The 24,783-nt window shown below is 39.0% G+C and overlaps 1 protein-coding gene across 4 annotated transcripts in view; it reads left to right on the plus strand.

Moving 5' to 3' along the window:
* Positions 1–24,783, plus strand: part of TTBK2 (tau tubulin kinase 2) — a 182,220-nt gene that overhangs the window by 76,887 nt on the left and 80,550 nt on the right. For 3 of the 4 annotated variants that reach the window (XM_003266784.4, XM_030814219.1, XM_030814220.1), the window contains 3 exons: positions 5,055–5,128; positions 15,708–15,848; positions 17,911–18,015. In XM_003266784.4, the coding sequence (XP_003266832.2) occupies positions 5,055–5,128; positions 15,708–15,848; positions 17,911–18,015 (320 nt within the window). The other variant, XM_030814221.1, reaches the window with a different exon arrangement.

Consider the following 24,783-nt stretch of genomic DNA (forward strand, 5'->3'; position numbering starts at 1 on the left):
CCAGGTTGGCCAGGCTGGTCTTGAACTCCTGACCTCAGGTGATCCACCCACCTTGGCCTCCCAAAGTGCAGGGATTACAGGCATGAGCTACTGCGCCTGGCAGGTACCCCACTTTATATCAGTGACTTGAGCATTGGTGGATTTCGGTATCCAAGGGAGGTCTTGGAACCAGTCCCCCATGGATACCAAAGGACAACTGTATACCACAGTGGCATATAAGGTTTTAGCTTACTTTTCTTGTCTGATCATACTTCCCACCTCAGCCCACCTTAACTCGTATCAAGTCCTCTACCCTGTCAGCTCTATTAATTATTTATCACGTGTACTTAGATCCTTTATGACTTTGTGGGTGACCTTCTTTTAGAATACTCTTCTCAAAAACCTGTAAAATCTAGTGATTTAATGCTCATGTGAAGCCTCATAAGCCAAATTTTTGAATCTTCTTTATATCCATAGCAGTTTATATATAATATTATAGAACTCATACTGTATCACTTTTTCTGTTCACATATCTTGGCTGTGAACTCTTTGAGGGCATGGATCTTACTTAATTTATCTTGTATTTCTAGTGCCTACTTTAGTACTTGGCATATAGTAGGTCATCCTGTTTCTGTTCTGTCCCAGTCTTTCTTTCCCTTTTAGTTTTAATACTTACAGACAAGGTGTCACTTGATTTTAAAATCTGTTTCTGTCATTTCCGGGCATAATGGTTAAGAGCAAAGGCTCTGGAATTAAACTGCTTCATGTTCTGGTTGTAATTTTGGACAAAGTAACCTCCCTAAGCCTCTATTTCTATATCTGAAAAATGGAGAATATAACAATACTTACATTATTGGCAGGATTACATGCATGTAACATGCTTGATATAGAGACTGGCATAAAATACTTGCATATTATGTGTGCATATTATGCTTATTTATTTGTTTATTTAGAGACAGGATCTCACTCTGTCACCCAGGCTGGAGTCAGTGGCATGATCACAGCTCACTGCAGCCTTGACCTCCCAGGCTCAACTGAGCCTTCCACTACAGCTTGCTGAGTAGCTGGGACTACAGGCATGTGCCCCCACACCTGGCTAATTTTTGTATTTTTTGTAGAGATGGGGCCTTGCCATGTTGTCCAGGCTGGTAACTCCTGGACTCAAATAATCCCCCCACCTCAGCCTTCCAAAGTGTTGGGATTACAGGCATGAGCCACTACTCCTGGCTCATATTATGCATATTTTATTAGCCATTATTCTATTCATTTATTTACACATATTCATTGAGCATTTAAATCACTCTTTACTGTGCCAGGTATTGTGGGTATTGTGCCAGGTACTGTTACAGCCTAGCAGGTTCTTCTTGCCTGCTGCACAGAAATAGCCAATACACTGAGACTGGTGTTGCAGCAGAGAGTTTAATAATTGCAGTGTGGCTCATTGAGGATGATGTGTGATATTTCTCAAATCTGCCTCCCTGAAAATTTGACAACTAGGGTTTTAAAGGATAGTTTGGTGGGCAGGGGGCTAGGGAATGGGCACTGCTGATTGGTTGAGTTGGGGGTGAAGTCACAGGGGTATTGAAAATATCTTCATGTGCTGAGTCATTCCCTGGGTGGGGGACACCTGGGTGGTGTCAGTTGGTCTGCTAAAAAATACCTCAAACAGCAGTCTTAGGTTTCACAATAGCAATGTTATCAGTAGGGGCAATTGGGAAGTTACAAATCTTTTTTTTTTTTTTTTTTTTTTGAGACCAAGTCTTTCTCTGTTGCCCAGGCTGGAGTGCAGTGGTGCAATCTTGGCTCACTGCAGCCTCCTCCTCCCAGGTTCAAGCAATTCTTCTGCCTCAGCCTCTTGAGTAGCTGGGACTACAGGCATGCGCTACCATGCCCGGCTAATTTTTGTATCTTTAGTAGAGATGGGGTTTCACCATATTGGCCAGCCTGGTCTCAAACTCCTGAACTCATGATCCGCCCACCTCAGCCTCCCAAAGTGCTGAGATTACAGGCGTGAGCCACTGTGCCCAGCCGGAAGTTACAAATCTTATCACCACCAGCTAGTGACTCCTGAGTAGTAGGCAATTACAAAAAGGCAAGTTAGGAAACAATGACTAGTTATTATGTAACTATACCTAAACCTTAACAGAATTCAGGCCCCTACCGTAATCCTGTTTTTGGCCTTTCATTAGTTTTATAAAAGCAGTTTCCGTCCCCAGAGAGTGGGCTTATTTTGAGAAGGAGCCAGTGTCATCCTTGCTTTAAAGTTAAACTGTAAACTAAATTCCTCCCATAGCCAGCTTGGCCTGTGTGTAGGGATGAGCAAAGGCAGTTAGCTTGTGAGGTTAGAAGAAAGATAGAGTCAGCTATGTTGGATGTCTCTCACTGTTACAGTTTTTGCAAAAGTGTTTTTAGTACCAGAACAAGATAGATATGGTCCCTGTACATGACAGAAAAGCAGTCTTAAGGGATGGATAATACAAGGAAAACACTATTTAACTTATTTTTTGTTTCTTTGAAGCTGGAGGAGAAGAATAAGTTGCTAATGACCATCATTTTATCCTTTCATTCTTACTACAATGTAATAGATAACACTGTTTTGCAAATATATGTGAAATACATGTTAAGTGATCAACATGTACTGTGTACATTGTGAATTATTGTGTTCTCCATTGCACCCATTCTTGCTAGCTTATACCCCCTTTTTAAACAAAAACATAGACAATGATAGAGCAGTCTTATAACTGGTTGATAACACAGGTGCAAAAAAATTAGTCTTTTTTTTTTTTAAGGGAAGGGGTCTTGCTATGTTGCCCAGGCTGGTCTCAAACTCCTGGCCTCACGCAATCCTCCCATCTTAGCTTCCCAAGTGGCTGGGATTATAGGCAAAGCCACTGCACCTGGCTTTGCTGAGTCTTAATTGTATTTATGTTTTAAGTCAGTTAGGAGGCAAATTTTTTTTAGTGTTTCATCAGTATACCAAATCTTCGTCTTTAAGCTTTGGCCTGTTACTCTTTCTTACTTTCAAGCAAGCTCCTTCAAAGGCTGTCTGCCCTCATATTTCATATTCTCTTTACTCTTTAACCCATTATAAACTGGCTTCTGCCCCTTGACTCACTAATGACTTCCGGTTTATATTAGTACTTCTCAGCCTTTCTATGTACTTGTCAATGTCCACTTCTGCCCTCATGAAGTGTTCTTCTCCCTTGGTTTCTGTGATACGGCTCTGTCAGTTTCCTCCTATCTTTCAGGCTATTCCTCTGTTTCCTTGAGGGACTCTTATTTTTGCTCATGCTTTGAATGTTGCATTTTCTAGGGCAGGCATGGTGGCTCATGCCTGTAATCCCAGCACTTTGGGAGGCTGAGGTGGGAGGATTGCTTAAGCCCAGAGTTTGAGACCAGCCTGGGCAAGATAGTGAGACCCTGTCTTTAAAATAATAATAATAATAATTAATGTTTCATTTTCCAAATTATGTGCTTAAGTTTCTTTTCCTCTTATATTACATTCTTTTACTTGTCAATCTTCCATGTATTGTCCATGAACTAATGGTTCCTCAATGTACATCTGGAGCTCTGCCTTTTGGTCTCAGCGCCAGGCCTGAACTTACAATGTCTACTGAATTCACTTGATTGTCCTAAAATTCAACATTTTAGTATCCCTTAAAATCTATACAGCCTACTATATTCTCTTATTTTGGTACAACTTTTCATTTAATTTTGCCAATTCTAGTAAAAAACTACATCTTTAATATTGGTCAGATTTATCTTATTTTATCTATCTCTAATCCCCTTATTCTTTCTCCTGGATATTGTAACTATCCCCCAGAGTGACCTTCTCCACTAGAATTGACCCCTTTGTGGTCTACCCTCCTCATTGCTGCCACAGTGTTTTAGTATGTTATTCTTTATCTTAAAATCTTTTCGATACTTCTCATTACCCTGCAGTAGTTTTCAAATATCTATCCATGCCCTACCTGCTTTAGGATCATTTAAAGAACTTTTGAGGTCAGGTGCAGTGGCTTATGCCTGTAATCTCAGCACTTTGGGAGGCTGAGGCAGGCAGATCGCTTGAGCCCTGGAGTTTGAGACTAGCCTGGGCAACATGGTAAAACCCCATCTCTACAAAAAATACAAAAATCAGCCAGATGTGGTGGCACACACCTCCAGTCCCAGCTACTTGGGAGGCTCAGGTGGGAGGATCATTTGAGCCCTCCAGGAGGCAGAGGTTGCAGTGAGCCAAGTTCATGCCACTGCACTTCAGCCTGGGCAACAAAGTGAGACCTTGTCTCAAAAAAATAAAAAATAACAATGAGCTTTTGAAAAGTTCATATTCTTTATCTTTCTCCACAGATTCTGAATCAATATAGAACTGAGGAATCTTTAAAACGTTTTCCACTGCCTTCGGGTCAGTGGTGTCAGAAAACAAAAATAAAGTTTTCCAGCTGGTTTTCATAAGTAGCCAGGGTTGAAAAACGTTAACCAATATGTGTGGCTCAGTTCTTTTGGGGGGTCTTTGCATGCTTTTCTTTAATTAGATTTCTGCTGTACCGCTGCTCCCCTCTGTGCCCCAGCCAGCACTTTTTTAGGTTTCTCAGATGGAACTCAGGTTGAAAATCACTGGGCTAATCCACATCAGTGAGGCCCAGAAAGATTGTGTGTCTTGCTGAAGTCATAACAATGAGTACCATAACATATCTAAAATTCAGGGTTTATATTCCTAACATAGTTCTTTTTTATTGCTCTTCTGTGCCTTCATATGTATTGTATCTGGGCAGGTTGATCTGAACTGACCACTTAATCTTTTCCTCCCTAAATAAATTACCATACATTTGTTTCCTCATTCATATATTGTTTATTTATTCATTCAAATACATTTATTTGACCACCCAAAGGAATAGTACAGTGCCTGGGAGGAGAGGAGGTAGGTAGAAAATTTGAATAATATAAGTTTTCTATCCTTAAGGTTCTCAAGATGTATTTTATGTTCAATCATAAAACACTATACAGAAAAGCAAATTATTAATTTTTTAAGAGAAACCATAGTATATTCTTTTCCACTGTTTTCTTTTTTTATCCAGGGAAAGACCATGTTTGTAGATTTATTGGCTGTGGGAGGAATGATCGATTCAACTATGTGGTCATGCAGTTGCAGGTAGGTTACCTTGAAAATGTATCTTTAAATCCTTCGGTTTTGATCAAAGTATATAATTACAGTGAATATGAATAAAAAGTAACAACATTCTTAGTACCATGTGATAATGTTTTATACTGTGCAGATGGAACTTTATTTAAACAGACTTGATACAGATTTTCCAAAAATGAAATAATTGTCCGCTGTTTGAGTTGACCTGTATCTTTACTGATTGTCATCTTTGCGGTTTTCAATCCCTGCATGGATGAGGGGATATAATGTGCATCTTGCCCCTTCCACTCTTCATTACCTTAGGGGTTCCAGTTTTCCATTTGTATTCTAAAGTATTGTCTTAGTCTGTTTTGTGCTGCTGCAGAATACCTGAGGCTGAGTAATGCATAAAGAACAGAGATTTATTTCTTACCATTCTGGAGGTTGCAAAATCCAAGATCTAGGGACCCACATCTTTCAGGGGACTTCTTGCTGCATCATTCCATAGTAGAAGTTGGAAGTGCAAGTAAGTATGTACGTGAGCAAGGAAGGTGAAGAAGGGGTCCCAGTTCATCCTTTTTATCAGGAACCTGCTTCCAAGATTACCCCACTTCCACACCAAAATATGTCTCAAAATAAGACATATATATGGCCAAAAAGCATATGAAAGAATGTTCAACATCTCTAATCTTTAGAGAAATGCAAATCAAAACCACAGTAAGACACCAGCTCATACCAGTCAGAATGACTATTATTAAAAAGTCAGAAAATAACAGATGCTGGTGAGATGGTGGTGAAAAGGAAACACTTATACACTGCTGGTGGGAATATAAATTAGTTCAGCTACTGTGGAAAGCAGTCTGGAGATTTCTCAGAGGACTTGAAACAGAACTACCATTCAATCTAGCAATCCCATTACAGGGTATATACCCAAAGGAATAATATCATTCTACCAGAAAGACACATGCACTTATGTGTTCATTGCAGCACTATTCACAATAGCAAACAAGTAGAATTAACCTTACATGCCCATCAGTGGTGAACTGGATAAAGAAAATGTGGTACATGTATACCATGGAATACTACACAGCTATAAAAATGAATGAAATCATGTTCTTTGCAGCAACATGGATGCAGCTGGAGGCCATTATCCTAAGCAAATTAATGCAGGAATAGAAAACCGAATACTGCATGTTCTTACTGATAAGTGGGAGCTAAATACTGAATACACATGGACACAGAGAGGGGAACAATAGACACCAGGGCCTACTTTGAGGGTGGAGCAAAGAAGGAAGATGAGGGTCGAAAAACTACCTATTGGATACTATACTCACTACCTGTGTGACAAAATCGTTTCCACACCAAACCCCAGCAACACACAATTTGCCCATGTATCAGACCTGCACATATACCCCCAAACCTAAAATAAATATTGAAAAAGAAAAGAAAAACCATAGCAAGTACCAGTCTTGACTACTTGAAACTTTGAGATAGAGGAGAAATGCCATTCCTTTTCTTTTTCTTTTCATCAGTAACATAACTCTGTTCCCTATATATATTTTTTTGAGACGGAGTCTTGGTCTGTCACCTAGGCTGGAGTGTAGTAGTGCAATCTTGGCTCACTGAAACCTCCCTCTCCCAGGTTCAAGCGATTCTTCTGCCTCAGCCTCCCAAGTAGCTGGGAGTACAGCCGTGCTCCACCATGCCCGGCTAATTTCTGTATTTTTAGTAGAGGTGGGATTTCATCATGTTGGCCAGGCTGGTCTCGAACTCCTGACCTCAGGTGGTCTGCCCGCCTTGGCTTCCCAAAGCGTTGGGATTACAGGCGTGAGCCACTGCCCCCAGCCTGTTCCCTGTTCTTTAGATGGTAGTGGAGTTAAGTCGAGGGAGCAGAGGAAAGAAATTCAGAAAAGGAATATTGGAATAATGGCTACAGTGGGGAGAAGAGGGAAACCTTTCTATTTTCTCTGACACTACCTCTGACCCTGAAAACACACACACACACACCACACACACACACACACACACACACACACACTGAACTATAGTCACCCTCAAAGTTTAAAAACCATGGTTCATCTTGATCTTGCTGCCTAGATCTAGAATTCTCAGTATTTCTTTTCATCTTAAGCAAACGTTGTTTTGGGCATTTGGTTTCTTTATTTTATTTTATTTTATTTTATTTTTGAGACAGAGTCTCGCTCTGTCACCCAGGCTGAGTGCAATGGCACAATCTCGGCTCACTGCAACCTCCGCCTCCCGGGTTCAAGCGATTCTCCTGCCTCAGCTTCTGGAATAGCTGGGATTACAGGTAGTTGCCACCACGCCTAGCTACTTTTTGTATTTTTAGTAGAGACAGGGTTTCACCATGGTGGCCAGGCTGGTATTAAACTCCTAACCTCAGGCGATCCTCCCGCCTCAGCCTCCCAAAGTGCTGGGATTACAGGTGTGAGACACCGCGCCCAGCAGGTTTCTTTATTTTCTTTCAAGTTATCTAAATAACAGTGATTCTAGAGACATAGATCCTGGCCTAAATGCTTCCTCTTCTCATCAGGAGGCTTCTCTTGTTTCCCTCAGCCATCCTTCAGATTTCATTTAGATTTAAAGATACTAACCTCTGTAGACTATAATCTTAAGGTCTTTCTGAGTCATGTGATTCACTAACTCTTGAGCCAGCCTAGTTTTATTTCTTTAAGCAGCTATCCCTGAACCTTTTTTTTTGAGACAGAGTCTCACTCTGTCACCAGGGAGGAGTGCAGTGGCGCGATCTTGGCTCACTGCAACTTCCACCTACTGGGTTCAAATGATTATTGTGCCTCAGCCTCTCGAGTAGTTGGGATTACAGGTATACACCACCACACCTGGCTAATTTTTATGTTTTTAATTAGAGACTGAATTTCACCATTTTACCCAGGCTGGTCTCGAACTCCTGACCTCAAGTGATCCACCTACCTCGGCCTCCCAAAGTGCTGGGATTACAGGCGTGAGCCACCATGCCTGGCCTTTTTTTTTTTGAGATGGAGTCTCGCTTTGTCACCCAGGCTGGAGTGCGGTGGTGTGATCTCAGCTCACTGCAACCCTCGCCTCCCAGGTTCAAGTGATTCTCCTGCCTCAGCCTCTGGTGTAGCTGGGACTGCAGGTGCGTGCCACCACACCTGTCTAATTTTTGTATTTTTAGTAGAGACACGGTTTCACCATGTTGGCCAGGCTGGTCTTGAACTCCTGACCTAAGGTGATCTGCCCGCCTTGGTCTCCCAAAGCCCTGGGATTCTAGACATAAGCCACCGTGCCCAGCCTCTGAACCTTTTTAGATCATTAATTTGGATCCTGCTTTCTCTCATTTTGGCTAGTAATAATATAACTTTTTATGTGACATTTTATAGTTTTCATCTGGATTTATCATCTTATTTGATCCTCATTATACCCCCATGGGGAGGAGAGAACAAGTTTTATACCTCTTTTGCACATGGAGAAGCTGAGTCTCAAGGAGGTTCGTGATTTGTCTGGTACTAGCCTACCTGATGGGTATTAAAGCTTGGTGGAAGCCTGAACTCAGTATTCTTTAGGCAGTAATAAGAAAAAACTGTTTTGTCTCAGGTTACTATTGACTGGAGAATTATAGAAAGCAGCTTTTTTTCTTTAGTCTGCAGAGTCTTTCTGAGTCTTAGCATATACTCCTTTTCATTCTTGTACTTACCTAAATCTGACTTTCTGTAAATGGGAAGGCTCCTGGTACTGGGAAACCTAAGAGACTGGTGTGTATTAGGCAATGATGACCTTTGTGGCCTTTGGCAAGTTCCTATGGATTTGTCTAAGAACTTTTCCATTTGAATTGCATGCTATATTTTTTTCCTGTCACAAGAAAGTTAACCCATTTAAACTCCCATCTGTACAGTTTGTGGTTGACTTGATTCGGGATTGGGCTAAAGCTGGTATAACCGCTAGAGCATATTTTCTCTTATTTGACATATGGAAGATAACTACTGGGTCTCCTCCATGTATTCAGCTTCCCACAGACAGTCCTAATTTATTCTAAAAACCATAAATTCATTATTCTTAAGATAAACTTGTTCTTTTCCTCCTGCTGATTCAATTACATAATATCTGCCTTAAAAATTTTTAAGGAACAACCTTATCTCTGTTGTAGAAATTCTATTTGCCATTAAAATGTTTTTTAAAATCTTACAGAGCTCAAGCAGTTGTACACATTTTTTTTTCTGAATTCCTCTCGCAAGACCTTGGCCAGGTCTCACCTAATATTTTGTCACCATTGAAGCTTTATATGAGCATCTTTAGTATAGCCAAAGGGTGATATATTGTGATAAGTACATCAACTACAGAGGTGCAAAACATTTTTTCGAGTTCTGTAACCAGTACAACTGTAGATCTAGATTGCCTAACACCTACTACCTTTTAAAAGCTTTTTATTATGGGAAAAATTAAACACACACAAAGTAGAGAGAATAGTATAATTTACACCCATCTACTCATTACCCAACTTCAACAACTATCAGTATATGGCTAATCTTGTTTCAAGTATTTTCTCTTTCTCCTGTCCCTCCCGAAATTATAGCTAATCCAAGGCATATTTAATCTATATATACATTTCTAGAAGACCAGAACTCTTTTTTTCTTAAAGTAACCACAATACCTAATAATAATTCCTTAATAATAGCACAAATATCAAGCCACTCTTCAGTTTCATTGATTGTCCATCTCTTTTTTTTTTTTTTTTTTTTTTTTTTTTTTACATTTGGTTTATTTGAATTGAGTTCCAAATAGGGTTCACACGTTGTTTATCTCTTAAGCCTCTTTTAAGCTATTGGTTCTCTCTCTGTCTTTTATTTTCTTGCAATTTTCTTTTCGTTGTGTTTATTGTTATTGATAAAAATGGAGGAATTTGACATGCGCACATTACCATATTCTGGATTTTGCTGGTTGTTTCCCTGTGGTTGTCTTTAATATGTATTTCTGTCTCCTGTATTTCCTATAAATTGATGATTATATAAGATTCCAGTTTTACTTTGCAAGGATACTTCAGAGGTGGGTTGTGTGCTTCCTCTTGAATCACATCAGGAGGCAGTATCTGGTTGTCTCTCTTTCAGTGAAGTTAAGATTGGTCAGTGGGTTCAGGCATTGTCAGTCTGATCCATCCATTTTAAAGTTACCAGTGGTTTTTCTCCTAATGGTTTTATTAACCCATTTGTAATCATCATCCATTATTTTAATGGGGGTTGCAAATACAGTGTTCTATCATTTTATTCTTCTTTTGTTAACTAGAATTCTTCTTCAGTTTGTAGAATAATGAATTGGTTCTCTAATATAAACACATAATAAATATATAACTATATAATAAATCCATAAATTCATGGATTTAACATGTTTGATGTCTTTCAATTATTGCAGTTTTATTTATTTTTTTGAGATGGAGTCTCACTCTGTTGCCCAGTCTGGAGTGCAGTGGCACGATCTTGGCTCCCTGCAACCTCTACCTCCTTGGTTCTAGCGATTCTCCTGCCTCAACCTCCCGAGTAGCTGGGATTACAGGCTCACGTCACCATACCCAGCTAATTTTTTTATTTTTAGTAGAGATGGGGTTTCCCCATGTTGGCCAGGCTAATCTCAAACCCCCAAAGTGCTAGGATTACAGGCATGAGCCACTGCACCTGGCCTACGGTTTTTTTAATATTCAAATTGTCTCATCTTTTGCTACAGGGGCTTCTTTCATGTTGGATCTGGATTCATTTTGTTAGGACTAGGCTGCAGCAGTCTTTGATAGCATCCTTATTTTTTGGTGCAACACTATGTACCAGGCTCATTCTGTATATTTCATACTCCAGATCTGGAATCAGCCATTTCTCCATTAAGCCTTGGCTCCTTTTAATGGGAAATGATGTTTAGAGACCAAACTCTAGATGATGTGGGTGTCTGTTGAAAGTGGGTTGGTCGTTATTTTTAATTCTTTTCAAGTGGATGGATTTAAGAAATACATTTAAAAAAATGAGAAAGTATGCCATGGTTCATATTGATGTTTCTAATTCAAATTTACAATGATATAATTGCTAATAACTTCTACTTACATTTTTATCTCTTTCCTTTTATACACCCCCCCCTCTTTTTTTTTTTTTTTTGAGGTGGGGTCTTGCTCTGGCTGGAGCACAGTGGAGTGATCACAGCTCGCTTTCGCCTCTACCTCCTGGGGTCAAGTGATCCTCTCACCACACCTTCCTGAGTAGCTGGGACTACAAGTGTGTGCCACCATGCCCAGCTAATTTTGTTTTGTTTTGTTTTGTTTTTTTGAGACAGAGTCTCTCTCTGTCGCCCAGGCTGAAGTGCAATGGCACGATCTTGGCTCACTGCAACCTCCACCTCCCAGGTTCAAGCGATTCTTCTGCCTCAGCCTCCCGAGTAGCCTGGACTACAGGCACGTGCTGCCACCACGCCCAGCTAATTTTCGTATTTTTAGTAGAGACGGGGTTTTACCATGTTGGCCAGGATGGTCTCAATATCTTGATCTCGTGATCCGCCTGCCTTGGCCTCTTAAAGTGCTGGGATTACAGATGTGAACCACCATGCCTGGCCCTACTTTTTTAATATTTTGTAGTGATGAGGTCTCAGCATGTTGCCCAGGCTGGTCTTGAACTCCTGGGCTCAAGTGATCCTCCTGCCTTGGCTTCCCAAAGTGTTGGGATTATAGATGCGAGCCACCACACCTGGCGTACACTTTTTAATGTATATAGATGAAATTATATGGTTACAATTTACATGAAAATAATTCAGTACGTGTGGGTGGTAGGGGAGAGGATATGGATGGGGAGGTGAATAATAGATGAAACAAGACTGGCCATGAATTGATAATTATTAATTCTGGGTGACCAGTAGATACATGAAGGTTCATTATATTATTTTTTCTCCTTTTGGGTATGTTTCATATCTTCAATTTAGCAATTCACTTGCATTTTTATTGAGATCTTGTAAATTTATAGAGAAATGAACTTGCTTCTTTTATTCATTCCACATTACTATATATAGTCCTCTTCCTTTTTTTTTTTTTTTTTTTTTTAATACAAACTGTGGTGGCTTGTGACATTTTATGTTATTTAAAAAATTTTTATTTTAGGTTTGGGGGGTACATGTGAAGGTTTGTTACATAGATAAACATGTGTCATGGGTTTTTTTTGTATGTAATATTACATCACCCATGTATTAAGCTCAGTAGCCAATAGTTATCTTTTCTGCTCCTCTCCCTCCTTCAGTCCTCCCCCCTCCAGTAGACCCCAGTGTCTGATGTTTTCTTCTTTGTGTTCATAAGTTCTTGATTCTTCATTTTTTGAATGACTGCATATCAGTCAGTAAGATGACTGTACCATTATTTATGTAACTATTCATTTATTAATGTACTTTATTTATGTAACTATTCATTTATTAATGTACATTATTTATGTAACTATTCATTTATTAATAGTACCCCCTTATCTGAAGAGATGCTTTCTAAGACCCCAAGTGGATGCCTAAAACCACAGATCATACTGAACCCTGGACATCTGGGTAACTGATTGGGCCACTAAGTGATTAAAGGGCAGGTAACAACATGTGGATACGCTGGACTAAAGGGGTGATTCACGTCCTGGGCCTGACGGAGCAGGATGGTATGAGATTTCATCACACTACTCAGAATGGCCTGTAAAGTAAAACTTATTAACTGTTTATTTCTGGCATATTCCATTTAATATATTCGGACCACGGTTGACTGTGGGTAACTGAAACCACTAAAGTAAAACCATGGATGAAGTAAAACCGTGTATAACCATGGACTATTGTATAGGTTGTTTTCAGTTTTTCTTTGTAACAAATAATAATTCATTAGCAGTATTTACTTTAAAGTATAATTTAGTGGGTACCTGCATGTTTTTACCACATGTTAATAACACTTTACCCCATACTCTTATCAGTTTCGTGTTTACCTTCTCAGATTTTGTGAGTTGATATGTTAGGCTTATATTTTAAAATATTTAAATCTTTTAAAGTATTACTAATGTCATAAATAAAATTTAATTGATTTCCTTTTGAAAGTTTTTGTGGTGAAAGCTGTTTACAAATAAAATTTCAATATTAGGTATATTTTCGGCAATCACAATTTTGATTTTTGAAGAAAAAACTATTGGAATGCTAATAAAAGTTATTAGGTACTCTCATGGTTATACAGTTCACTGCTGTAGATTGTCACTTATTTAACATTTGCTACAGGTGCGGGGAACAACAAATTTCCATTAAAAATAATAACTATGGTAAATCCCAATTAATTTATATTATGAGAAAGCTGCATTTAAAAAAGAAGATATGAAGTATGAAAGGATCCTGACTTTACTGTACTTTTAAACTGTTACTTGAGGAGTACTTCATATTTTATTTTGAATGATATTAATCTAAGAATTTATTGCTTTTCAAAAGTGAATCAATTGTCTTTAGATGAAGTGATGATATTAGTGGCATAGTACCCCTAAAGATATATTATAAAAGTGTGGGAATAGATTGGGGTATTTAAATCGCCTTGCGATAGGAGAGCCAGTCTTTTCTTTGGGAGGTAGTGCTGCAGGGCCATGGTCCTGCTCTCCTTTTCAGATTACTGGTTTGTTACCTAAGCAGCAAGGACCCTTGGTGGAGCAGCATCATGAAAAAGTCTGTAGAAAAGCTCTGTGAAAGAGGACTGTAAAAGAAGAGCACTTTGGGGTCAGACAGAGTTAGATTTGGAAAACAGCTTTACATTAACAGCTTAACATTATTTAACCTCTTTGAACCTCAGTTTCCTTATCTGTAAAACAGACACAGGAACAGCTTCTATTTAGGATACTGTGAGGCTTCAGTGCAATCATGAATGGCAGAGGCTGGATGTATTCATTGCTTTTATATACTTCTATAAGTAAATTAAATGTTTGTCATATAATGTTTGGTCATAATAACAATAGTTAGCATATGTTGAGTACCTATTGTGTACCACACAGTATTCTAAAAACTTTATATGGGGCCAGGCATGGTGGCTCACACCTGTAATCCCAGCATGTCAGGAGGCTGAGATGGGAGACAAGGAGTTTGAGACCAGCCTGATCAACATAGCGAGACCCTGTCTCTATTTAAAAAACAAAAAACACACAAAAAATCTTTAAATAGATCTTGTTTAATCCTCACAGAGCTCTGTGAGGTAGGTTTTATTAGCTTGTTTTTATGAGGAAACTGATTGAAGAAAGTTAAGTAGCTTGTATGAGAATATATGTTAGGCAGTAATGAGGAATTAGTGCCCTTTGTATGTATATGCATTATATATACTTGAACACACACACACACACACACACACATATATTTTTTTGAGATGGAGTCTCGCTGTGTTGCCCAGGCTGTAGTGCAGTGGCGTGATCTTGGCTCACTGCAACCTCCGCCTCCCTGGTTCAAGTGATTCTTCTGCCTCAGCCTCCCGAGTAGCTGGGACTACAAGCGTGTACCACCACACCCAGCTAAATTTTTGTATTTTTAGTAGAGACAGGGTTTCACTGTGTTAGCCAGGATAGTCTCAATCTCCTGACCTTGTGATCCGCCCACCTCAGCCTCCCAAAGTGCTGGGATTACAGGCGTGAGCCACCGCTCCTGGCCTGATCACATATTTTAAATAAATAAATATAAATGTAAATAATATAAATTATGTATTTGATTACTTATATTTTAAATAATCAAGACTATTTTTTGTTATGACTTCAAAGATAAAGGGAAACATGATGAATCAGAAACATGATATGCTAAAAATCTGGTTTTTCTAAAACTTGTCTGAAACATTTGTATGATTAAGAGATCTGTTGAGTGAGAGGATCACAATTTGGGTAAAATTCTTGCTATTGGCTGGGTGCAGTGGTTCATGCCTGTAATCCCAGCACTTGGGGAGGCTGAGGCAGGTGGATCACCTGAGGTCAGGAGTTCGAGACCAGCCTGACTAACATGGTGAAACCCCATCTCTACTAAAAATAGACAAATTTGCTGGGCATGGTGGCATGCACCTGTAACCCCAGCCACTCGGGAGGCTGAAGCAGGAGAATTGCTTGAACCCGGGAGGTGGAGGTTGCAGTGAGCCGAGATCACGCCATTGCACTCCAGCCTGGGCAACACGAGTGAAACTCCACCTCAAAAAAAAAAAAAAAAAAAAAAGGCCGGGTGTGGTGGCTCACGCCTGTAATCCCAGCACTTTGGGAGGCTGAGGTGGGCGGATCACAAGGCCAGGAGATCGAGACCATCCTGGCTAACACGGTGAAACCCCGTCTCTACTAAAAAAATAGAAAAAATTAGCCGGGCGTGGTGGTGGGCGCCTGTAGTCCCAGCTACTCTGGAGGCTGAGGCAGGAGAATGGCGTGAACCCAGGAGGCGGAGCTTGCAGTGAGCCGAGATCGCGCCGCTGCACTCCAGCCTGGGTGACAGAGCGAGACTCCGTCTCAAAAAAAAAAAAAAAAAAAAAAATTCTTGCTATTTTACTGAAAACATTTTTTAATGGTAAGTGAGTAGTTTCCCAGTCTTCTCTTATAATATAGTTTTAGTATTGTATTTGAAAGTGTTTATTTGATTTCCATAGGGTCGGAATCTGGCAGATCTTCGCCGTAGCCAGTCCCGAGGCACATTCACCATGAGTACTACTCTCCGGCTGGGTAGACAGATTTTGGAGTCTATTGAAAGCATTCATTCTGTGGGATTCTTGCATCGAGACATCAAACCGGTAGGGACCTTTTCTATCCAGAGCACAGAATGAGTTTGATACTTTTAATGTTATGATGGGACACAATAAATTACAAATGTAGCTTTGTGTATTTACTGTGGTAAAATACAAGGTAATATTTTCATTCCAGTAGAGACCTGGAAGCAAAAATATAACTTACCTCTTAATTTTTTTAAGTGATAATTACAACTACAACTTATTTTCAGGAGTTTTTCTCATACAGTGAAAATAAAAACTGAGACTGGGGCAGTGGCACATGCCCATAGTCCCAGCTACTCAGGAGGCTGAAGCAGGAGGATTCCTTGAGTACAGGAGAGGGAGACTACAGTGAGCTGTGGTCGCTCCTGTGGATAGCCACTGCACTCCAGCCTGGGCAGCATAGTGAGACCCTGTCTCTTAAAAAAGCTTTATGTTTGACTATTATTATGTGCGCTAACATTGCCGGTTACTTAACCTTATGTCTAAATTGGCATTATTCCTTGGTTTCTTTTATAGATATATTGGTTAAAAAACTATATATGTTGCTTTTAGTTGTTCATACTGTGTTCTTGAACTATTTGTTAAGTCAAAAATTATAAGAAATCATCAGTTGTGAAAGTCGTTATTTTTCTCCTGAGTGCTACTGTGGAAATATAGTGGGGTTTTTATTTACTAATCTTTTTGGCTTAGAAATTATCATTTCCATAAGTGTGAAATAGGCTTTTTTTTTGTGCTTTTTGGTGTTTGATTGTTCATTAGGTGAAATGACCCATTTCTGATATACCATATTTACTATAAATGTATCATATGTTGGTACAGTTGAAAAGTATAACCATCAGTTGTTACATGACTTCTAAAATTAGTTTATGTGAAAATGCTAACTAAATTTAACATAGTAGAGTCAGTCTATTTCTATGCATCATTATTTGAGAACCATGGTTGGAAGAGTTTCTATTTTTATCAGAAAGCCCATAAGTAGAATAATATTAAAACAACAACAACAAAAAACTAACAGTTCTGGTAACAATTTGGCTTTTACCTTCACAAGTCCTCTTACTTACATACTCATCTTTGCATTTGTGGTCATTTAATATCACGCTGATTTTCTTTAGGGGAAGAATACAAAGTGTATTTTCCTTAAGTCTGTTTTGAAATGTTTCTATAAGTTGTATTTTTGTATTTTAATTTTGGACTTAGTGAAATTCAGCTTTATGATGCTTATAGGAAATTCGTTTTTTGTGTGTGTGTGTGTGACAGAGTCTCACTCTGTCACCCAGGCTGGAGTGCCGTGGCACAATCTCGGCTCACTGCAATCTCTGCCTCCTGGATTCAAGCAATTCTCCTGCCTCAGCTTCCTGAGTAGCTGGAATAACAGGCACACGCCACCACACCTGGTTAATTTTTGTATTTTTTTTTTTTTTAGTAGAAACGGGGTTTCACCATGTTGATCAGGCGGGTCTCAAACTCCTGACCTCATGATCCACCCACCTCGGCCTCCCAAAGGGCTGGGATTACAGGAGTGAGCCACCGCACCTGGTTAATTTTTGTTTTTTGGTTTTTTTTAGTAGAAACGGAGTTTCACCATGTTGGTCAGGCTGGTCTCAAACTCCTGACCTCGTGATCCACCCACCTCAGCCTCCCAAAGGGCTGGGATTACAGGCGTGAGCCACCACACCTGGCTGCTTATAGGAAATTCTTTTAAATTTCTACGGGTTTTTTTTTTTTTTTTTTTTTGGTCCATCTCTGATTTCTCCTATTTTAAAAAGTAGGGATTGAGTTGTCATTTAAGCATTAACTTAGACTAGAATTTCAGGAACTTAGAGTTCCAAGTCTAGTTAATGTTGTTTTGTATGTAACCTTAGTCATTTACATCCTTTTTTGCTCAAAGTTTACCTGATATTAAGCATTAATAGAACCCAAAACTAAATCATATTTTAATACCACTGAACATCATTGACTAGAATAGTATATTTGGAACATGTATATAGAGCTTACATAGAAGAAGACTTAAAATGTAAGAATGATAAAATGTAAGGACTAAGTATTATAAAAATGTATATATTTTCCTTCTTTATTTTTCTAGTCGAACTTCGCTATGGGTCGCTTTCCTAGTACATGTAGGAAATGTTACATGCTTGATTTTGGCTTGGCTCGACAATTTACCAATTCCTGTGGTGACGTCAGACCAGTAAGATTTTTCATATTATTATCAAATATTTGATAATTACCCTGGTATTTATAGTATCACACTTTTTAAACAATGCTAATTATTTATCCTAATGGGTGTTATCTAAGAAGTGGCATATACATTTAATGATTAAATTATAGAATGACAATAAATTTTATTGTTGAGATTTGTGGCTTCAAAAAATGTACATTAGAGGGAGATTTAGAGTGGTCTTATAGTAAGAACACACGTTGACCCTTTGAGATTAGGGGTCATTTTTGCAGTGTGAGACCCTTTCTACATACTATAATTCTATTTCAGTTATTGTACTTTTTAACTCCCAAATTTCCACTTAGTTCTCTTCATTGATATTCTCTATTTGGTGCCACACTATCATCACATTTTCTTTTACTTGTTTAATCAAGCTGTCCTTTATTTCTGAAAACATACCTATAATGGCTACTTTGAAATCTTTCTCTGTTAAATCCAATATCTGGTCACTCTCACAGACAGTTTCTGTTGCCTGCCTTTTTCCCCCTATGTGTAAGTCATACTTTCCTGTTTCTTTGCATGCCTCATGATTTTTGTGTTGGAAACTGGGCATTTTAGGTAATATATTCCAGCAACTCTGGGTACTGGTCTTCCCCTTCTAGGGCTTGTTGTTATTTTTTGTTTAGTGGCTGACAGGATCATTTTAGTGAAATCTGTTCCGTTCTCCCTCCCTTCCTGCCAACCGTACACACAGTATTAAGACTCTGTTGTTGCTCTTCAGGGAGGTGCATCTTTGGGTATGACCACAATTACACTGTGATGGTAGTGGTGCCAGTAAGGCTCACTTCTGCTCCTTGGCCACATCCAGCTGTTGAACTTCACTAATTGCAGGCCGGTTACTTTATTGTTTATAACAATATCTTGGGGGCATAAATACCTTGACTAACTAATTTAATCAAATTGTGGCTTCTAAAATGGAATCATTTCTGAAGTCAGCGTTTGATCATTGTTCTGACGTCAGGTCTTTCAGCTATCTTTTCCCCCTACTTCTCTCCTGCCCAGCTATTCTCTAAGCTGTATCTTCAGTGAATTTCCTCCCAGTTCCCTTTACCACAACCTCTATTTTTGATAGGGCTTTTAGGTTTGTTAAAACATTAGGCAAACTAAATTGAACAGAGTTTAGTTGAGCAAAGAATGATTCATGGATCAGGTAGCCCCCAGAATAAGAATAGGTTCAGAATGACTCCGGGGCTGCCACATGGTCAGATAACATGTATGAACATAAAAAGTAAAATGAGTACAGAAAATGTAAGTGAGGTACAGAAACAGCTGGATTGGTTACAGCTGGGCATTTGCTGTATTTGAATCTGTTTTGAACAGTTGGCTGATGTGGTTGGCTGAGACTTGGCTATTTGTTACAAGAGTAGTTTACAGTCTATTTACACAAGTTAGGTTACCATCATTACATCTAGGCCAGCCATAAAACATGTACAGAGGCAGTTTTAGGCCAAACTTAATTTAGCAATAAAACTGTAAGGCATTGATGTCACTCTGTCAATATCGTAAATGGACTTATTTGGTCTCCGTATGGGATTCAAATGAGACCAAGTCTTATTTGGTCTCAGCTCCTGTCTGTTTTGGGATCTGTCTGCTTCTTTAAAGTTTTGGTTTGATGAAATTAATAATAAATATAAAATAAAAAATAAATATAAAAATAAAAGTTAATGTCATACTTTTTTGGATTGTGGTTGAAATAATTTTCTCATATTGTTCTACTAATATAAAATCAAAAGTTCCCATTGTAGATTTGTTTCATATGTACAATTATTTATTTATTGCTAGGAAACTTGAATTGGTTGTTTTGATTGTCTAAGTTATACCGTCATGTTATCTGCAGAAATCTGTATTTTGATTTTATTTTGTCTTGATATATATATATATATATATATTCCAAAAGAGTGTAAAAAACATTAAAAAATTAAGGAAGAATAACAAAACATCACTGGCCTCCATCTAGGTTAAGAAATGGCATGTTACCAGGCCGGGCACGGTGGCTCACACTTGTAATCCCAGCACTTTGGGAGGCCGAGGCGGGCGGATCACGAGGTCAGGAGATCGAGACCACGGTGAAACCCCGTCTCTACTAAAAATAGAAAAAATTAGCCGGGCGTGGTGGCAGGCGCCTGTAGTCCCAGCTACTCGGAGAGGCTGAGGCAGGAGAATGGCGTGAACTCGGGAGGTGGAGCTTGCAGTGAGCCGAGATTGAGCCACTGCACTCCAGCCTGGGTGAAAAAGCGAGACTCCGTCTCAAAAAAAAAAAAAAAGAAATGGCATGTTACCATCTTAGAAGCATGCTGTGGGTCCTTTCCTGATCATATCCCTTTTTCTTCCTCAAGCAGCACTGACAAATAGAGCTTACTATGATGATAGCAATGTTCTGTATCTGTACTGTCTTATATGGCAGCCACTAGCTACATGTGGCTATAGAGCACTTGGATTGTAGCCAGAGCAAATGAGGAACTGAATTTTATTTTATTTTATTTTGTAATTTAATTTAATTTTTTTTTTTTTGAGATGGAGTCTCGCTCTGTGGCCCAGGCCAGAGTGCAATGGCGCCATCTCGACTCACTGCTACCTCTGCCTCCTAGATTCAAGCGATTCTCTTGCCTCAGCCTCCCGAGTAGCTGGGACTACAGGCGCCTGCCACCACACCCAGCTAATTTCTTTTTGCGTTTTTAGTAGACACAGGGTTTCACCATGTTGGCCAGGCTGGTCTTGAACTCCTGACCTCAACGGGTCCACCCTCTTTGGCCTCCTGAAGTGCTGGGATTACAGGCATGATCCACCACACCTGGCCCAGGAACTGAATTTTAAATTCAATTAATTTTAAGTGGCTATCATATTAGCCAGTGCAGCCCTTGACATACTCTCCATTCTATATTTTGTGTTAACTAGTTTCTTTGTTTTCTTTCTTCTCTCTTCTGCAGATCTTGAGGGTACTTGTTTTGGAGTTAGGGAGCAGATGCAGATAGCTGCCGTGACAGGCCTTCATGTTTAGCTTATAAATTTAACCCAATCTACTTTTAATTTTTTTATCCAGTCCCTCTCTCCCTCTTCTCTCTCATATTCCTTTCCCTCTGCTTTTTACATTTATTATTATTATTTAAAGAGACAGGGTCTTGTTCTGATGCACAGGCAGGAGTGCAGTGGTGCAATCAAACCCATTGTAGCCTCAAACTACTGGGCTCAGGTGATCTTCCTGCCTTAGCTTCTCAAAGTTCTAAAATTACAGGTGTGAGCCACCGTACCTGGCCTCCTCTGCTTTTTTATTATTTTATTATTATTATTATTTGCTTTTTCCTCTGATTTGATGTATATTGTTTTCCTTTTTTATTATTACTTTTCATTTCTATTTTGGGTTTGGGGCACATGTGCAAGTTTGTTATATAGGTAAACTCGTACCATGGGGGTTTGTTATATAGATTATTTCATCACCCGGGTACTAAGCCTAGTACCCGATAGTTATTTTTTCTGATCCTTTCCTTCCTCCCACTCTCCATCCTGAAGGAGGCCCCAGTGTACGTCGCTCCCTTTGTGCCTATGAGTTCTCATCATAACAAATACTGTTTTATTATCACAGTAAATACCCTGTTGGCTGATCAATATGTAATAGTAGTTGGTCTGTTAATTGAAAAGATTCATTAAGGATGAAGAATCATGACATATTACTTTAAGCATTTTTTATATTTTTCTTTGTTTTGTAAGTCTTTTTGTTTTGAACTAGTTAAGACTCATAAGAAGTTACAAAAATAGTACAGTTACCATGTACCTTCATCCAGCTTCCTCCAGTGATAATACCTTACATAATCATAGTACATTGTCAAAACTGGGAAATTGATGTTGGTATATTATTATTAACTCAAGTACAGACTTAAATTTTACCAGGTTCAACATGCACGTTTTGGTGGGGGAGGGGTGGTATATGAAATTTTATCACATGTATAGATTCATATAACCAACTGCTATAGTTTGAATATTTGTCCCATCCAAATCTGATGTTGAAATTTGATTCTCAGTGCTGGAAATGAGGCCTAATGGGCAGTGTTTGGGTCGTGGGTTGGATCACGCATGAATAGATCACTCCCCTCCCTTGGGAGCGGAGGAGTCGTGAGTTCTCACTCTGTTAGTTCTTATGAGAGCTGGTTGTTAAAAAGAGCCTGGCATCTTCCCCCACCTTCTTGCTTTATTTCTCATCATGTGACCTCTGCACATGCCTCCTCTGCTTTGCTTTCTACCATGAGTGGAAGCAGCCTGAAGCCCTCACCAGAAGCAGATGCTGGTGCCATGTTTCTTGTACAACCTGCATGCAGAACTGCGAACCAAACAGACCTCTTTTCTTTATAAATTTCCAGCCTCAGGTATTCCTTTATAGCAGGGATGTCCAATCTTTTGGCTTCCCTGGGCCACATTGGAAGAAGAATTGTCTTGGGCCGCACATAAAATACACTAACAATAGCTGATGAGCTAAAAAAAAAAAAAAAAATCACAAAAAAAATAATAATGTTTTAGGAAAGTTTATGAATTTGTGTTGGGTTGTGTTCAAAGCCATCCTGGGCCACATGTTGGGCAAGCTTGTTTTGTAGCAGTACAAATGGACTAAGACATCAACACCATAATCCAGATAAAAAACTATTCTATCACCATGAAGGAACTTCCTCAAAACGTAAATGTATATTTATTTACCAATCTTGTGGTATAGGACCATCAGTCAGAAGGCATCACAGAGGGAATGATGGAGTGTATCTGTTATACCAGTGTGGTGTTTACGAAGTTGGTTTTGACAGCCTCTACTCTTTATCACCTTTAAGATGTATTAGTTACATTAAGTAGGGTTGTGAGGGGCAAAGAAGTCCTAAACTATATATATATGCAACACTTTGATTCATAATTTCAGAGTTGAACTTCTGTTTACCTAATGATTTGAATCTGCCTGTTCATTTTTTGTATGTATCCTGCTTTTAAGGCATTCCCCAGTTTCAGCCCTTCAGCTGGCATCTCACACTGGCCCTTTATGTCTAAGCTCTTGGAGTGACATGTTTTCTCCTGTTGCTCCCTTCTTAACCATTCACCTGAAACTTCCAGTGCCTAGGATTGTAGTAACTTACATAAGAAAAATGTTTAAAGTCTTTTTTCTCTGTTAGTATTTCAGAATTTAGCTGAATTTGAGATATTTTCTTAATTCCATTGGGAGTAGTTGTATTACATAGTTCTCCTTGCATTTTTTCCCCTGATCTTTCCCTTTTGTTAGCAATAGGCCAGGGCTCATTCCTAGAGTCATTCTCTTCTTTCTTGATTTATTCTCCTAGGAGTTCATCCCGTCTCTAACATACATTCCCTCCTTTACATTCACACTGCTTCTGCCCTTGTACTAATTTTGTTGTTTCTTGTTTTAATTGTTAAAATAGTTTCCTCACTCATCTCTCTGTCTTCTCCTTTCAGTCTATCTGTTATACTTCCACCAGAGTCAACATCCATCCAGAGCATTTTCTCAATCGTTACTTTCCAGCTTAAAAATATTTTATGAATTCCAATTACCTACACGTTATAAACCAAATTAAAGAAGACCTTAATTTGACATTTAAGTCCTTCCTTAATCTGACTTCAACCTATTTTCTGTTTTTTTTTCTCTCATGGTCTGCTGCAGTCATACTAGATTTGTTTCTCTAACACCAACAGTGTTTTCCTCCCTCTTTGCATTGTTCACCATGTTCTTTTTACTTAAAATGCATCTCATTTTTTCTATTGTAATTCTGTCAGCCCTTCAAGGCCCGATTTATTTTTTCTTTTTTGTTTTCATTTGAATATCTAGGTATCAAATAAAATATGCTCCATAGATTGTTAAATACTTTCACTTTTTACTTTCTTTTTCTTTCAAAATGTTTTTAAATATAAATTTCAAATAGGTAATATATTCACGTGATGCAAAAATTAAAGAATTAAAAATGTATCAAAATTAAACACTTATGCTCTTTGAAAGACACTGTTAAGCAAATGAAAAGACAAGTCACAAATGGGGAAAAATATTTGCAGAACGCACATCTGATAAAGGTTTTATATCCAAGATCTGTAAACAACTCATACAACTCAATAAAAAGAAAACAACACAATAAAAATGGGCTAAAGATTTGAATAGACATTTTATCAAAGAAGAGATACAAATGGCAAATAAGCCTATTAAGAGATGGTCAATATCATTAGTTATTAGGGAAATGCAAATTAAAACCCTGGCAAGAGGCTGGGCACGGTGGCTCACACCTGTAATCCAAGCACTTTGGGAGGCCGAGGCGGGCAGATCACGAGATCAGGAGATTGAGACCATCCTGGCTAACACGGTGAAACCCCATCTCTACTAAAAATACAAAAAATTAGCCGAGCATGGTGGCGGGCACCTGTAGTCCCAGCTACTCGGGAGGCTGAGGCAGGAGAATGGCATGAACCTAGGAGGCGGAGCTTGCAGTGAGCCGAGATCACGCCACTGCACTCCAGCCTGGAGACAGAGTGAGACTCTGTCTCAAAACAAAAAAAAAACAAAAAAAACAAAAAAACAACCCTGGCAAGATACCACTGCCTACCAGTTAGAATGGTTAAAACAGAAACCAGACAATGCTAAGTGCTGACAAGGGACAGAAATCATTGGTTGTCAGAGACTAGGGGTGGGAGGGATTGACTCAAAGGGGCATTAAGGAAACTTGTTGGAGTGATGGAAATATTTGATATCTTAGTTGTGGTGGTAGTTAT

Source organism: Nomascus leucogenys, chromosome 6 (genome assembly GCF_006542625.1).
Source record: "Nomascus leucogenys isolate Asia chromosome 6, Asia_NLE_v1, whole genome shotgun sequence".
NCBI lineage: Eukaryota > Metazoa > Chordata > Mammalia > Primates > Hylobatidae > Nomascus > Nomascus leucogenys.